The 16,311-nt window shown below is 41.1% G+C and overlaps 1 protein-coding gene across 4 annotated transcripts in view; it reads left to right on the top strand.

The window, feature by feature from the left end:
- Dab (DAB adaptor protein) overlaps window positions 1-16,021 on the top strand; it is a 30,202-nt gene extending 14,181 nt beyond the window's left edge. For 2 of the 4 annotated variants that reach the window (XM_067789994.1, XM_067789992.1), the window contains exons 2-11: window positions 2,093-2,451; window positions 2,515-2,829; window positions 2,898-3,083; window positions 3,142-3,664; window positions 7,449-7,778; window positions 8,208-11,523; window positions 11,587-11,669; window positions 11,733-12,566; window positions 12,640-12,775; window positions 14,611-16,021. In XM_067789994.1, coding sequence (XP_067646095.1) covers window positions 2,093-2,451; window positions 2,515-2,829; window positions 2,898-3,083; window positions 3,142-3,664; window positions 7,449-7,778; window positions 8,208-11,523; window positions 11,587-11,669; window positions 11,733-12,566; window positions 12,640-12,775; window positions 14,611-15,889 — 7,361 coding nt within the window. In that variant the 3' untranslated portion in view covers window positions 15,890-16,021. Of the gene's footprint in view, window positions 1-2,092; window positions 2,452-2,514; window positions 2,830-2,897; window positions 3,084-3,141; window positions 3,665-7,448; window positions 11,524-11,586; window positions 11,670-11,732; window positions 12,567-12,639; window positions 12,776-14,610 lie in introns of all 4 variants that reach the window. The other 2 variants (XM_067789995.1, XM_067789991.1) reach the window with 2 other exon arrangements.
- Window positions 16,022-16,311: the final 290 nt, after the last annotated feature.

The raw sequence follows: 16,311 nt of genomic DNA, 5'->3' as shown, positions 1-16,311 counted from the left end.
TGCTATCCATATTACACACACCTTCTAGGGGTATCCGGGTCCACGTTTTGGCCTATATCTCGAGACCCTAGTCACACAGCGATATAAAAATTACTCTGCACTAAAGCACACATCAACAGCTTCAATTTGATACACATAATGCAAAAACACATCCTAGTATTACCCTGATCCACATTTTGGCCTTTATCTCGAGACCCAGGGATATGAAAATTACCCTGTACTAAAGCACTCATCAACAGCTTTCATTTGATATCCATTTTGTATAAACACATTTTAGGGGTGCCCGGGACCACGTTTTGGCCTATATCTCGAGACCCTAGTCACCAATAGGTATGAAAACTACACTGTACTAAAGCACTCATCAACAGCTTTCATTTGATATAATATAAACACAGTCTAGGGGTGCCCGGGTCACGTTTTGGCCTTATATCTAGATACCTTAGTCACCAATAGTTATGAAAACTACCCTGTACTAAATCACTCATCAACAGCTTTCATTTGATATCCAATTGTATAAAAACATTCTAGGGGTGCCCTGGTCTACGTTTTGGCCTATATCTCGAGACCCTAGTCACCAATAGGTATGAAAACTACCCTGTAGTAAAGCACTCAGCAACAGCTTTCATTTGATGTCCACGTTTTGGCCTATATCTCGAGACCTGAGTCACCCAGGGGTACAAAAAATACTCAGTATCAAAGTACTCATAAACAGATTCCATTTGATACCCATATTGTACAAACACATCCCAGGATTACCCAGGTCCACGTTTTGATCTCAAGACCCTAGCCAGAACGGGATAAAAAGTATCGTATGTCCGTTCCCTGGTTATAAGCTACCTCTGCACCAATTTTCAGTCAAATTGGTTCATCCGTTCTTGAGTTATGCGTAGTGTAACTAACACGACTTTGTTTTATATAGTATTTTTCTAAAAAAAAATCATAACTCAAGAATGGCTAAACCGATTTGGAATTTCAAAATCAACTAACCATCATCTCTCCTTCCTGTATCTTTCCTAAAAATTTCATGGCAATTTTTCTATCCGTTCTCGAGTTATGGAGCGACAATCAAAATGTACACTTCTTTTTATATATATAGATTTCTTTCTTACCTAATAGGTACTCCTTTACAATAATAAATATATAAATCCTCTTGAACTCTTTCATATTTTTACAATGTTTTAAGCCCCTAGGGAATTCATTATATTCCGGATTATGATTGCTGTTATTGCATTGACAGAGCTTCGCCCCATCCAAATGGCTCGACCAGTTAAATTGTGATGAAAATCCTCCAGAGATAGGGCGACAGATAGATTTGAGTTCGGATCCTTAGGGCCTAGCGGTACCTGCCCTTCTGGTTAGGCTGTCTGCTTGTTCATTACCATCCTCCACTTTTTGTGCCGGAACCCAAGCTAAACGGGTGGTGCTACTTACACTTCCACATATTGAACATCTCATAAGCGCACGGTTCACTTTATCTGGGTTTTATTGTCAAAGGGTCCCTTTAAGGTCTCTCTTTGGTGCTTAAATGGCATCTTGCTGCCCGGTGACCAGCTGCAATGCCCTCACGAAACGGCTGTTCAGGGAAACTGGTTTGTGCTATGAGGGAACAGTACACATACACGACATACGTACATAACGTGCGCCGAAAGTGGTAGAATATCCAGATCGAAGCAGGGAGAGATATGCAGTGGCGAGCGTCTCTCTGGAAAATCCATTTTACACTTTTGGGGGACTCAGCAAAGGAGTTCACCGAATCTGTGCGGATGAGGTCAGGGCCTCCGCATCTTTCTGCAGATCAAATGGCTGGCGTTACATCATCGTCTTGTTAATACCTGTTTTGACGCAGTTAAGGATAGATGCTGCATAAAGTCTGTTTAATCATTGCCTGACCACTTAGAGTTCATAAAGCTTCATATTAGCAAACAGTAATGTTGAGAGAATCGAGAAAGGGTATTATCACATTGACAGATGTGGAATGTAGAATACACGGATATTGGTGAATCCTCATTTCAGTTTTAGTTAGGGTCACATGCATAAACTCATTAACACAGATAATAAAATATCTAAATTTTCTTTTTTGATCCCTCTACAGATCGTAACGATCCGGGCCGTTTCTTTGGCGATGGCGTACAATTCAAAGCGAAACTTATTGGTATACTCGAAGTGGGCGAGGCACGTGGTGATCGGATGTGCCAAGAGGCATTGCAGGATCTGAAAATGGCCATACGTGCCGCAGGCGAACACAAACAGCGAATAACCATACATGTAACGATCGATGGCTTGCGACTGCGAGATGAGAAAACCGGAGATTCGCTCTATCATCATCCAGTGCATAAAATTTCATTTATAGCACAAGATATGACAGATTCACGTGCATTTGGCTACATATTCGGTTCACCCGATAGTGGACATCGTTTCTTTGGTATAAAGACTGATAAGGCGGCTAGTCAGGTAGTTAATAATTGGGAGAGGGCATATTTAAAAAGCATATTCACCAGTTTTTACTTCTAACAGGTTGTGCTAGCGATGCGTGATCTCTTTCAGGTAGTTTTCGAACTAAAAAAGAAAGAAATCGAATTGGCGCGCCAACAAATACAATCAAAATCCATTCACGAGCATCAACTTTCTTCGCTGTCATCGTTAAAGAGCGCTGCGGGTGGTGGTATTGGGGTAACAGCATTGAGCGCTCAGAATGATCTTAGTAACAGTTTGGGTGGTGTTGGCAGCGGCAGCACATTGTCGATGTTGAGTGGTATGGCCGCACAGAATCGTGCCACAGCCTCAAATCGGTTGGGTGTCAATATGGATAGTAAAGGAGCAGCTAAAGAGGTTGTAGCATTAAATCCCATATATTTAACATTTATAGTTAGAAAATGTTTACCAATTAATTTGCGTAGATGTCCCCCGAGTCGGTAGCTGATCTAGTTGATTTAGAACAAGAACTGAGCTCCATACAACGTGGCATTACACAAATGGAACGCATTACACCCAATGAGCCATCGCAACCCATTATGGGTGGTAGTAGCGCTAGCAAGGCAGCTAATGATGATGATCCTTTTGGTGATTCATTTACCAATTTTCCTGTAATTTATTTTATTCATTTTCATATCGAGTTTGATTTAGGTGATTCTCTTTTTCCAGAGCTACAATCTTTTGCCGCCACCAGAATCGGGGCGTTCACGTCATAAATCGACTACGAAACCAACCGATACCGCAATAAATAAAACATCAACATCTGTAAAAACAACATCAACGAATATAGCACCACAACAAAATAATACACTTTCTTCGTTGCTTGCAACAGCTCCAGCATCTTTAAGTACTTCACCGGGTCATTTACAGCAACAAGATGACGACGATAGTTGGTTGCATAAATTAGATACACAAAATGATGTTTTTGATACTTCAAAAGCAGGTACACTCCGTGCCATGGGTGTTGTTGGTGGTCTGCCCATGGCTCCATTAGCTCCCAGTGAAACGATATCGACGCCAACACAACAATTAAGTGAAAATTCAACGCTCGTTGATGTTGAAGCAGCAGCAGCGAATACGAGCACACAGAATGCGTCAAGTGGTGGTGTCTCAACTGCAACTGCTGGTACAGCATCCTCTTCGCCAATAACAATATTAGGTGACGCACAGTCACAGGCGGCAGTGAAGTCAGGTAGTTTGTTGGCAACTTAATTTTGAGAAAGATATTTATTTAAATATATAGTTTGGTCCTGTCCATTAACCCCTTTAATTTCTTATGGTTTAAGGTTATTGTTGTCGAATATGCGTTTGGTATATTTTTATTTTCTAATTTGTGGGTTTTTGGAAAATGTGCCATATTGTAAGGTATTTTGCTTGCTCTTGCTCTTGATTGATTTCACAACAAACAAATCGTTCTATCGAAAATCGGTCCATTACCACAAGGTGAAAGCACCGCATCCCCCAGCGGGTTAGGGGGCAGAATATACCCGCGGTAGGTATTCCTGTCGTAAGAGGCGACTAAAATACCAGATTCCAGGGGCTGTGTAGCGCAATCCTTCAGGTTGCCAGCGCAATATACAGCTTCTCCAAACGCAATTGTCAACCTCACCTATCCGCGGCGAATCTTGTTTCACTAACAGACGAGGCTCTGGCGACCCCAAGCTCCTCATGGAACTTGGGGGTGGGGAGGGTGGGATGGCCTGAAGGTGTAATATGGCCATATAAATCGTTCCCGAGATGGTCGGGCTAGCACCTTCATGGTGCTGTGTTACCGGAGCGTACCGGATCTGTATCCAGCAAAGGACCATCACATCGATAACACTCCCTAAAGCCTTCGGGGAGCAACCTTATCGTCACTGCTTAGAATATTCACCCAGCATGTCTGTCGTAAGAGCCGACCTAAATGCAAAGACTTAGAAGTTTCGACATGGTCACACCAAATCGTTTCCGAGATAGTTGGGCTAGTACTTTAATAATGCTAATTTCCGGAATGCACCGGAAAGGTATCCGGCAAAGGACCATCTTCGTCGATAATACTCTTCAAAACCTTCGGAGGTCCCTGCCAGCATTCCCTATTGCCCTTTCGCCGTAAATATCGCTGTTGTTTTGATCTCTTATCAGCCTTCGGGAAGAACTGTTCCCTCAATGCGAAACGACGTTTAGATAGGAAAGTGACACAGCATTTAGAAACTAATTTTATAGGAATAGAAGTAACCAAAGAGATAAGATGAAAAGTGTCGAGGAAGATAGTACTTTTGTATCGCGAAAGTAACTAATTCAATAGGAAATTTTCGGATCTTAAAATTAGAAAAGATTCATAATGATGTGAGAAAATCTTTTGACAAAAGTGGACAGGCTGCCATTTCTGAGGCAAAGTCTTGCCAAAGCTGGGTTAACAGAAAGCGCCACTGGTAAGCCTGGTAATCCAAAAATGCGAATGAATTCGTGCCCCATAAACAAAACTGCGATGTATGTTCTTTCAAGGTAATATAGTAGAGAAAAGTGAAATTTGCTCACCTTTTTAATACTTACAAAAAAATCTTTGTTTGGACCATGTCGACGACGCACAGTGGTCTGGATTTGGCTTTCAGTGGACTTAGGGAAATGAAAAAAATATTAGTTAATAACACAAAAACTTTGATGGGGATCGATTTTAAGTCTCATTACATGACGTTTTTATATATGAGTATTTTTTCATAAAGTCTTAAACAAAAATAACAAAATTTTATGTATGGGAAAAATTACCGTTAACTCATTTTCCTCGCATTTCCTCAAAACTTGATTAATTTATTTATATAGTTGGGGTTATATACTATGCAATGTACTCGGTTTCATGGTTCGAAAAGGTTCGCGTTTTTTTTTTTTTTTTGTTTTTTGGTTTTTGTTTTTTGGTATTGCGAATCACTTTCTAATTTGGGTTGAATTTAAAAACAAAAATATTTGTTTTTTGTTTTTTTTTTTAATGTTAGTATTGCAAATCACTTTTTAATTCTTTGTAATATTTAGAAACAAAAATATTTGATAATTCATATCATGCATTTAATTTTTTTATATTGAATTTGCATTTAACAATCCAAAAAAGGTTCAAATCCAAAATTTAGCTATTCCACCTTGTTCGTTAATTATTATTTTTTTGGTTTATATGATGCTTACTATTCCAGCTTGTTCGTTAGTGCCAAAAGAGTAATTAAAAGCAAACATTATTCGATCGGTCAATAGTCCATGACCAAAAAAAAAAAAAGTAAAACAAAAAAAAAACAATTTTTATTATTTTAAGTAAATGTTGCGTTTCATATGTAGTATGTATATTCGTACCCAATTAAAATTGAGAAAATAAAATATTTAGTTTTCTGTATCATAGTCGAGGTTTTGCGGTAGGAGTTGTAGAGATTTCACTTCTTCGAATATTTCCTCATGCTTACTAGGTAATTTCGATCTCCTCGATGAAATAAATTGGTCAGAAGTAACAAACAAGTTATTTAACATGTTCTAATTTGTTGCTTTGCGGCTAATTTTTCTTGCATGGTCTCGACGATGTGCTCTAAAATTTTTATTTCTGGATTCAGCGGCTTCTTCGGACAACTTTCCAATAGGAATGGAACCAAAATGCTCTATTGAAGCTCCGCGTACTAAAATTTTATGCACACTTGAAGGCATGTAATACCATTCATATAGTTCGACGTAAACTCGACTGGTTTTTCTGGCGTACATGTTGAACTTTTGTACATCTATTGGACACCCACATGAAAGTGCCCCTAATATTGTAGAGAATTTTTGAATAAGATTTTCACTAACACCATAATTCGTTGTACCGTGTCCTTGCTTTACCGCGGTCTACCAATAAACCAGTCTGATTTCTGAAAGAATTCTGTACTGCTCTCCGCCTTTCTTCCAATTTAGATTTATTATCTCATTTCGCTATCGACGATTTAAATTCTAATCGGTAAGATATATGAAGAATACACTCCATAAATGTAAATGTCAGTAATCAACGTCTATGTTAAAAATTAAAGCGAGGTCATTCATCTCTTTTGGGGTAGCCTTGCATATGTAACAACGTTGCGTGGATGTATCACTCAAAATTGATGATGCTTTTTCATCAATCATGGTTAGTATTAATGAGTGACTGACTTTAACTCTTTCACATTTTGTTCCCGTTAAATTGTCGATTTCGAAAAGAATCGCCCCCATTTCTTGAGTGATAGTATATTTGTTTTCTTGTACAAATTTGAAAAAATTTCGTCGAGTTTTCGCTAATTTTGCACACATTTTTAAAATAAAATTGAAAGCTTCTGGGTTAGACCTTGATACATATTTTTATTGAGAAATAGTAAAAATTATTTCAAAGAAGCCAAAATTGCTGGAAATTGAGAAAAATACCTAGATGTACACATATGCTCGTTAGGGTATGTCGATATGAAACCCGGTTACTAAAAGTGTCATAACTTTTATAAATTAGGTTTTATGAAAAAATGTTATATAACAATGAATTATGGAAAAAGATCACAGAATACGAAAATGTACATTTAAAGTCCTAAGACCCAACTTTTCAATTTCGGTCCACTGTGCGACGTCTTCAGGAAATAAAAAAATATTTAATTGAAAAAAGGGCTCTCATTATTATAAATAAAGAGAAATTCAAAACGTTACAGTTATCTGTCGCCTCAATACCTGCTTTACACGCCTGAAGGAGGGAGAGAAAAAGTTGCAGGTTTACCAAAGATCTACCCTATCCCCACACACACACGAAACAATTTTACACTGTTCTATATTATATATGTAATTTTGTTATTGCCAACTTCAAGTTATTCACTTCATTTCACTATTATTATTTTTTAAATAAAAAAAAAAAAAAAAAATCACGCTTTAATTTTTTAACACTCAGTTATTAACATCGTGGTAGAACATCTCTTGCACTACGGCTACGGGTCATTTTCACTTATTCATTCCCTCTTAATTCTTCTCCCATGTGCTAGATGCTTTTACAGATTTGGATCCATTAGGTACGGGTCGTACACGTCCTTACGTCGATAAGAAATTCTTTTTCCAAGAGCTCAAGAATCCACCCAAAAGAGTGCTCAACGATTTGTCTGTTGGCGGTAATGGCACTGTGGATATCACCGCAACAGGCGTACATTATACAGCCGCTTCGGCAGCGGTCGATGAATTTCTCAGCAAGGAAGGCCTATTCGAGGATACATTAAATAATATGGACGAGCGAGAGAGCGCACAACTCAGCCAACATCATCGCGAGCAACAAAAACAATTAGCATCACTTAATATTACTAACCCAAATCATGCACCAGGTACAACTGGCTTACAATCGGCCATCATAAATACTAACAAATTAATATCAACATCAAAAACAACAACAACAGTAGCAACAACAACTGCAACAGCTGCATCAACAGCAACTTCGTTATTATTAGGTGTGCTGGCACAGCCAAGCGCAGCAAATATTTGCACTTGCACCGCAAGTCACATGAAATGCACGAGCATTGCTTCTAATGTTGTTGTAACTAGATTAACAAATACTAACCAAAACCAACAATTAGCAACTAGCCACAATTTACTAACAAAATCCACCTATTCTTCTTCTAATAATAATAACATAACAGCTTCTACTAATTTAAGAATGCAACAACAATATCAGTCGACTTTTAAGTCGGCATTAGCCCCGTCTCATACAACAACAACAATACCAACTAATCTAAATTTAAATCATAACACTTTAGACTCTACAACCGGAGTGACAACGAAAAATGCGCCAGCATCTACGGCGGCAACTGCAGATGGTGCTAGCGATGTGGTGATGATGCCACGCGATACTGATCCCTTTTCACCAACGCGCAAGAAGAGTGATCCATTCCAAGAAGGCAGCGATGTTTTTTCCAAGTTAGATCCATTCGAATTTGAATTTAATAGCGCCAGTGCTGAGAGTGCCAATCAACAACGCAGTTCACCAACTACCAGCACTGAAGCGCGTCGTTCAGCGGATGTTTTCAGTGGGCCGCTACAAGTCAATTTGCCGCCTGAAAGTAGCCTCTCGCCTATACCAGCGAAACCGCTCAATACCGCAGCGCAATGGCGTGCAGATGTGGCGCGTTTAGAACGACAAATGGGAGAACCGATAAGTATGATGGGTAACGGTAGCGCTATAACAGTTGGTAGCGGGAGCAGTACAGTTCGCTCGCGTCCTACGCAATCAGGGCAGTTGAGCGCAATGGCGCAACCATCTTCCGCTTTCAAGCAACAAACTGTGGATGTTATTTCGAGCATTAGTAATAAGAAGATGCCGCATTTATTTGGACAAGCACGATTTTCGAAACGCGATTCGAATAGTATTAATATGTGTCGGCTTCAAGAGAGCGATTCGTTGAGCGAAAACGAGGCAGCACCAGAACCGCCACCCCGTCCCGATTCAGCATTGCATGCCGAGCCGCCTCCTTTGCCACCGAAAAAACAGTTCAATGATATTATTATAAGACCGCGCGTTACTTCGGGTAATGCAGTGCCACCGAGCGCAAGTTCAAGTGCGGCAACAGCGAATAGTCGTTATGAGTTTGTTGGCATAGCCACACATAAAGCTTTGCGTGACCCAAACACTGGCGCCAGCGACGTACCACCCATACCGTTGCCATCGCGTCGTATTAGTCGTTCGGATGGCATTTTTCCGGGCCCCGGAAGACCACGTAAGCCTGGACATACAGAAGATGATTATTTGGCGCCCATTAGTGGTGGTATGGTTGGTGCGGGTGGACCCGTAACTGGTGATGTGCCACCGCTTTTGCCGCCTCCAACGCAAACGTCAACGCGTACGCGCGCTCAACGTCAGCAATCGTTTTCGAAGGCGCACGACATTTATGAAAACAAAATGGAAATCTTACAGCAACAACAGCAAAAACAACAACAAGCGTTAGCTGCTGACGGTGGAGCAAATACTCCGCCGCCAGCTATCATACCTGACATCACACTGAGTCAGTTGATGACTTTGAGTTTGGATGATCTGGCAGCTAAATTGAGTGTGCCTGTGAGCAAGTTGAGCACTATGACGCTTGTTGAGCTGACGTCATATCTTTCAGAGTTTATTGAGAAATCGAAACCACAGCGAGCTGCAGTTGACGTTATTAGTAGTGAGGAAGCGCTGCTTTCAAGCCATATTAGTCCGTTGACGGCGCGTCGCAGAGAAGCGGCGTTAACGAAAACTGAGCAGGTGCAACAAGCGCCCATCTTTAAAGTGAATTTCGATCAACAAGCAACTTTTGTTGCCAAATTCGATGACACATTCGGCGAAGATTTACCCACACGTGAGGCGTTGAGCAAAGATCAAGATACTTTTGCCAATTTCGAGCAATTCATCGAACCACCTATAGGGCCCCCTCCAATACTCGGCGACGCTGGGCTCAATGCACCTACTGTGCCGCCTGCTGATCGCTATGCTGTTTTCCGTGAAATTATTGATAAGGAGCTACAAGAGCAGCAAGAAAATTCGGATCTTATTGGTGAAGAGATCACAGAACAGGAAGGCGACAACAGCGGTAACGCCCCTATAGAAGATGCGCAAGGTATGGCAGCGATGCCGGATGATATTGGCGCGCACTTTGAAGCAAACTTTGATAACGACGATTTCCTTACTGGTACAGCAACGGACGTGGTAGGTGGTACGAAAGCCCAGCCGGCAAAAATTGATACGAAAATCACTGAAGTGGTAGCGCAAGCTAAGGATCGGTATGCGGCTTTGCGCGATATCATACTTGTAGAGAATCTCTTCGATAATAAACCACCACCGACGGCTATAGCCCATTTACAGGCGTCACAAGAGTTTCCAGAGTTTAGCGATGAGTTCAATGAAGATCAAGATCAAGATTTGAAGCATATTATGGATGGTCGCACGAGCAGCAGAGGTCCTGATCGACTTGGTTTGGTTGATAGTCGTGGCTTGCCGGCGGAGCCTTCCTCATCCGCACTGACTATTGAAGACGAGGATGATGAAGGCGGCGGCGAAAGCAGTTTGGACAGCAATGAAAAAGATGGCGAAGGCACGCGCGTAGGACAAGATAAATATCAGAAACTCTCCACATCCACACAGCAATTGGATAGCGGTGATAAGTCTGATAAACTTGATATGAATGGCGGCAGCCTACCAGAACGTTCGGCCTCACAGCCCTCACCGAATTTATTACAAGCCCAGCAAGATAGCAAGTTCCTTACGGTAGCTAGCAGTATCGGTTGTCTATCATCATCCAAGGATGACCTCGAAATTGATGAGCTAATGCAACGCGCTATTTCAAATTTATCCCTAGATTCGCGCGAACGCATTTCCCCAGCAAATTCAACTACGAATATGCCCACGGTCATTGTGACAGCGGGCAGCTTAACGGCGCTGCCACACCCCAACGCAACGCTCTCGACGCAAACGCAATTCAACGATGTAAGCACTTCACCTATACCGTTGCAGAAATCACCAACACTTGGCGCTGCTCAACAACGTCAACAGCAAAGATCTCCGCTCAGCAAATCGCTACAACCCTCACCAATATTGACTCAACTCTCCGCTGTCTCAAGTCTCATTGATACAGCCACAAAGCAAATACATTCTTGCGTTGAGCCCGAAGTGAAACACTCTAAAGAGTTTTGGGCAACATTTGATTCGCCCAAGCCCAGCATTGAAAAGTTGGATAAACGCGCACGTACGAGCGCAAAGCCAGCAATGAAGACTGCTACGTTACATTTGCCGCCACCGCCACCATCGAACACCTCACAAAACGATACAGCAGAATCGCCATGCTCGTCCGATCCGCGTGATGAGGGTTGGAGTAAAAGTGGTGGTGCCGGTCGACGTTGGCCAAAGAAGGAACGTCATCAGACATCATCATCTTCGCGCGACTTGAGTCCATGGGACGATGATCTATCCGACTTTCAAAAGCAAAAGCGTATACCAGGGGTGGTAGGTTCAGCCAAGCCGCCGCCAGGTATCACGCATGTTGCAGATCGACATGGGTACCATATGCGCCACACACGTAGGTTGAATTCCTGCGATGAAGATTACGAGTATGTGCTAATATGAATGAAGATTTGAAAAGTTATAATCCACTTTTTTTCGTTATTTTCCAGTTACGAAGACGAATTTAGTGCAAGGCGCGACCATCGCAAGTTAAAGCCAGGTCTTTCACGCAGTCGGGACAATTTCGATTTAGGTGAGTAGACATGCGCTTGAAGTATACAATCTGTGTCACTTTACCAAACTTTTCTACTTCCAGAAGCGCCCAATTGGTATCATCATGCACCACATCACACCTGGTCGCCACAAGAAATGGAACAAGCTGCTAATTTGCGCGCACGCGCAGCATTCGAACGCAGCGCTTACGAGCGCACCACATACGGTCCACCTGTGTATGAAAAGCGCGGTGTTGCGCTGCCACCTAACGCTTCATCGAGCTACGACAGGCGTATTGCTTACGATAAGCGTGGCAGTAAGTATTATCGGGATTATGCGCGTTCAAATTACGACTTTGATGATTACGGCGATGTGCTGCATGACCGTTATCGCGACGCCGCCAGCTATGATAAACCATCGAAAAGTAGTCGACGCGCTGACTATGAAAATATTTACGATGATGGGCGCACGCCTATGGCCGCAATGACAAGCGGCAGTGGTGGTGTTGGCTATAAATCACGCACCAGCGAATATTTATACGAACGCGAACGTAAATCTTTTGATCGCGAAAGCATAGAATCATTTGAAAGTGCTACCCGCCGTCGACGCAGCTTTGGCAGCGGTGATGTTTACGGTAGTATGGAGAGTCATGAAGATTTTCGTGAGCGTTTCGGCCCGGATAAGACACGTTCACTTCGTAAAAGCATGAAATTGCGCGCTACAGGTGATATTGAATATGAACAAGATTCAGAAAACGATTTCCATCAGCGTGCGCGCATGAGTGGTGGTGCAAATGTAGGAGGTATGGCTGAAACGCGAAGCATGCAACGTCCAAATCAGCTATCATCGGTAGGAGGAGGAGGAACTGGAATGGTTGTCAGCGGTGGGCAGACGAGGGCGCGCAAGAGCAGCGGATCAAGCCCATGGGATGGAGAGGGTAAGATAATTTTGTTTGTAGTTTATTTGCTATCTTTTAAACTAATATATTTTCCAAACTTGATTTGCTGCAGAGCCACCTCTACCTGGTCAGAAATCATGGAAGCGCCCATCAAGCGCTGCCGAATCTGAACGTCGACATGCAGAGGGTAGACGTGCAGTGGCGCATGGTCAAACGCCTTCTGGATCGGATGGCGAAAAGGATCGCAGGTGAGTGCTGCTGGAAAAAGTAAAGCACTATTTTCTTAGAAGTGAAACTCTTAAGGGCATTTGCACGAATAAAATTAAATTTAAAATTTCGTTGAACTAAAATCCAAATTTACTGGAATCTCAATCTACACGTAGTTGACATGTTTTTGTAAGAAAAATGTTTTCAGTAGTGAACAACGATTTATAAATAGTTCCGATATAATCCTAAATACAATCCTGCAGTGGTTCTGTAAATTATTACAAAATTGCTTCAAACTAACCAAAAGAATAGAAACAGAAAAAAAAATTAAAAAGAAAAAAATCCCGGATTGTGCCAGAGATCGAAATAAAATGAACCGCAGATGGTCCCCAAATAATCCCAGAATAATACTAAAACCGTCCCAAAACGATTCCTAAAAAAATTCCAAATAGTCTCGCTATGATTTTTAGACATTCCCCAAAACAGTTCTTAAGCTGTCCCGAAATGATCTCGAAATTATTTCCTACCCAATTGCGACATAATGCCGAAAATGTCTGAAATTATCCTGAAATATTCACGAAAAAAATTCCAAAATGATCCCATAAATAATCCCGAAATGATGCCATCATCATAGAATAGTTCCGAAATGGTTCGATAGTTATGCCGCGATATAGTTCAGAAATGTTATCGAAAACAATTCCCAAACAGTCCCGCTAATAACTCGGAAATGATTCCTAAAGAGTCTTAAAATCATCCTGAAATGGTTCGAAACGGTCCCATAATGACACTTAAAATTATTCCGGAATTTACTTGAAAACAATCCCAAACATTTCCGAAATGGTCTTAAACTGATCCATAATCCACAATATCGAAGCTGTGCCGAAAAATTCCCAAATTACCCGGAAATAGTCAAGAAAAAATCAATGCCAAAATCATAGTCTAAAAATCATCTTTGGAACAGTTTCAAAATGGTCTCAAAGTGGTATTGAAATAGTCCTGAAATAATTTAACAATCTCAAAAGAGTTCCGAACTGATCCCAAAAGGTCCGAAATATTCCAGAAATAATCCCGAAAACAATCCCGGTATCGTGAGTGAGCACAATCCCCAAACCCAAAGAGTTCCCTCATGATTCCGAAAACCATGCCGAAAAGATTCCAAAATAGTCCGGAATTGAGTCCGAAACCATCTCTAATTAAAATGAAGATTCACTTCTTTCCAAACTTTTAAACTTTTTTACAGGGACTCAAACTTGTATTCCTTTTATATTTTAAGTCCTTCAGAAAAAATTATTTTCGAACTTTCAATAATTATTTCGAAAGAAATTATTAAATCCAGACTTTTATTTTATAACTCCGAAAATAAAAGTTAAGTCCGGACTTTTTTTTTTTTAAGGACAGAATAAAAGTCCGGCTCTATAGCTATGGAAGAACTCATCTAATTGAGACGAATTTTTTCATACAGAATCCTTCTTGTTTCAACAAAAATCGGTGTATCAAATTTAAAGGCAATATCTAACTTTATCGCGAAAAGATAGGTGCAAGTTTACTATGGAAAAGTGAGAGTTAGTTTTAGTTCTTCTATGACAAATTTTTGATATTAGTAACAAAAACTTTCAAAAGACCATATAGGTTTCAAATCTAGACATTTAGAAGTATCTATCTATATCTTTAAAAAAATTTTACTTTTATTTTCGGACTTATAAAATAAAAGTCTGGATTTCACTTTTATTTTTCCCCGAGATCCCATGAACTTACATCTAGGACACTTTTTTTGACTCGAACTTCGGTTCAAAAAAAGAGGACAACTATTAAAATGAGTCCCTACTTTTTTTTTCTAAAATTTTATTAACTTCCTGATTTTTTTGTCAATTTTCAGATTCCGAAAAAAACAACGCTCACGTGGCAAAGAAATTCCCTACAGCAACGCCACTGGCGCTCTGCCATCAACTGGCAGCCGCTACAGCAGCACCGTATCTGCTGTTCCCCATCTACGCGACAACTACGATTACATTACATACGATGACGATGTGGATGATGAAGAAGATTATGTGGATGAAGATTATGATGAACCGCCTACTGATGAGGATAAATTCGAGCGCTTGAATAGGCGGCGTCATGAAATGCATCAACGCATGTTGGAAAGTGAACGCAAACAACATTCCATGGGTAAAGTGCCAATAAGCGCGTTAAAATGTAGTGCACCTATAAATGCGGCCAAAAAATATCCTATACGCGGCGGAGGTGAATATGATTTCGATGATTATGAACAAACGCCTACACCACGTTCGAATGCGAGCGCTAGCTTGGCAAGCGCCGGCAGCTCATATTTGGCGGCAACGACTGGTGGCAGCGGTGGCGGTGGTGGTTTAGGCGGCAGCGGTAGCATAGGAGGCGGTAGCGGTGGTGGAAGCGTTACAAAATTTAGTTTCGATGGTGGTTTCGAATCCGACTTTAATCAGAGCTCACCTCCACCCGCGCCAGCTGGCACGGCGTCCAGTTGCAATTCAACGCCAGCTGCTACAACGGCGAGCGCATCCGCAACACCAGCCACCAAATCATCTTTCCGTTTCTCCAATGATTTCTCTGAACGTGAAAAAATGCACACGTTTGCACAAAATTCGACAAGTGTCAGTAGTTCGCAACAATTCGATATGGATGGTACGCCATCGCCTGCGTTGCCCACAACGCATACGTTGCCGGCAATTATAACACAGAAATTACGTTTTGATGATAATGTCAAAGTGTCACAGTTCGATGATGCCGCATTCGAAGATGATTTCTCAAATGCGCAGTTCGATTTCGAAAAGGAAGATCAATGGCATGCGGATTCATTGCAAAATACGGGACCCAGTATTACTGGGCTTTTGCCAAGCGCCACCGCAAAGAAACATAATTTACGTAATAGTAAATTACAGCAGCGCCAAGAACTTATAAAGAAATCTGAATCTATAAATATTTTTGCAAAAAAATCGGAAGATCCATTCGAAGATGATGAGTTCTTCAAAGCGCCAAACGAAGCAAAGTTGGCTAACAATAATAACAATAACAATGGAAAACAATCGGGCACTGGAAATGGTGACAGTGGTTCTGGCACAGGTGGCGGTTTTCAATGTGACGATGATTTTAATTTTGCTAAATTTGATGAAAATATGTGATTTGATCAATTGTTTGCACGTAACGCAAAATGTGAATACTCTACACAACTACAACAACAACAACAACAACAGCAGCATTTGAATGGTAGCAGCAAATGTATTGATATTCTAAACATATGCAATGAGGCTAAAAAGCGCATGCAAAATAAAGATCGCCATGATCAAGAGTATGCGGAAGCGGAAGACGAATTAGAAGAAGATAATTATGCAGAAATCAATGTTATTGCCGACCATGATTATTATTATATAACAAATTTAAATGACTACTATTATCAACAACAACAAGAACATCAAAAGCAACAACAACAACTGCAAATACAACCAAAACGTTCGAACAGTTTAGCACCGCTGTGCGCGCCTCTGGAAGTTGGTTGCATCGGTTGTAGCGCTGTGGCCGCTGTTGAGTGTATCAAAGAAAATGG

This window comes from Eurosta solidaginis, chromosome 5, assembly GCF_040869045.1.
Source record: "Eurosta solidaginis isolate ZX-2024a chromosome 5, ASM4086904v1, whole genome shotgun sequence".
Taxonomy (NCBI): domain Eukaryota; kingdom Metazoa; phylum Arthropoda; class Insecta; order Diptera; family Tephritidae; genus Eurosta; species Eurosta solidaginis.
Note: the sequence above shows the minus strand (reverse complement) of the source record. Positions and strands in the feature narration are given on the sequence as shown.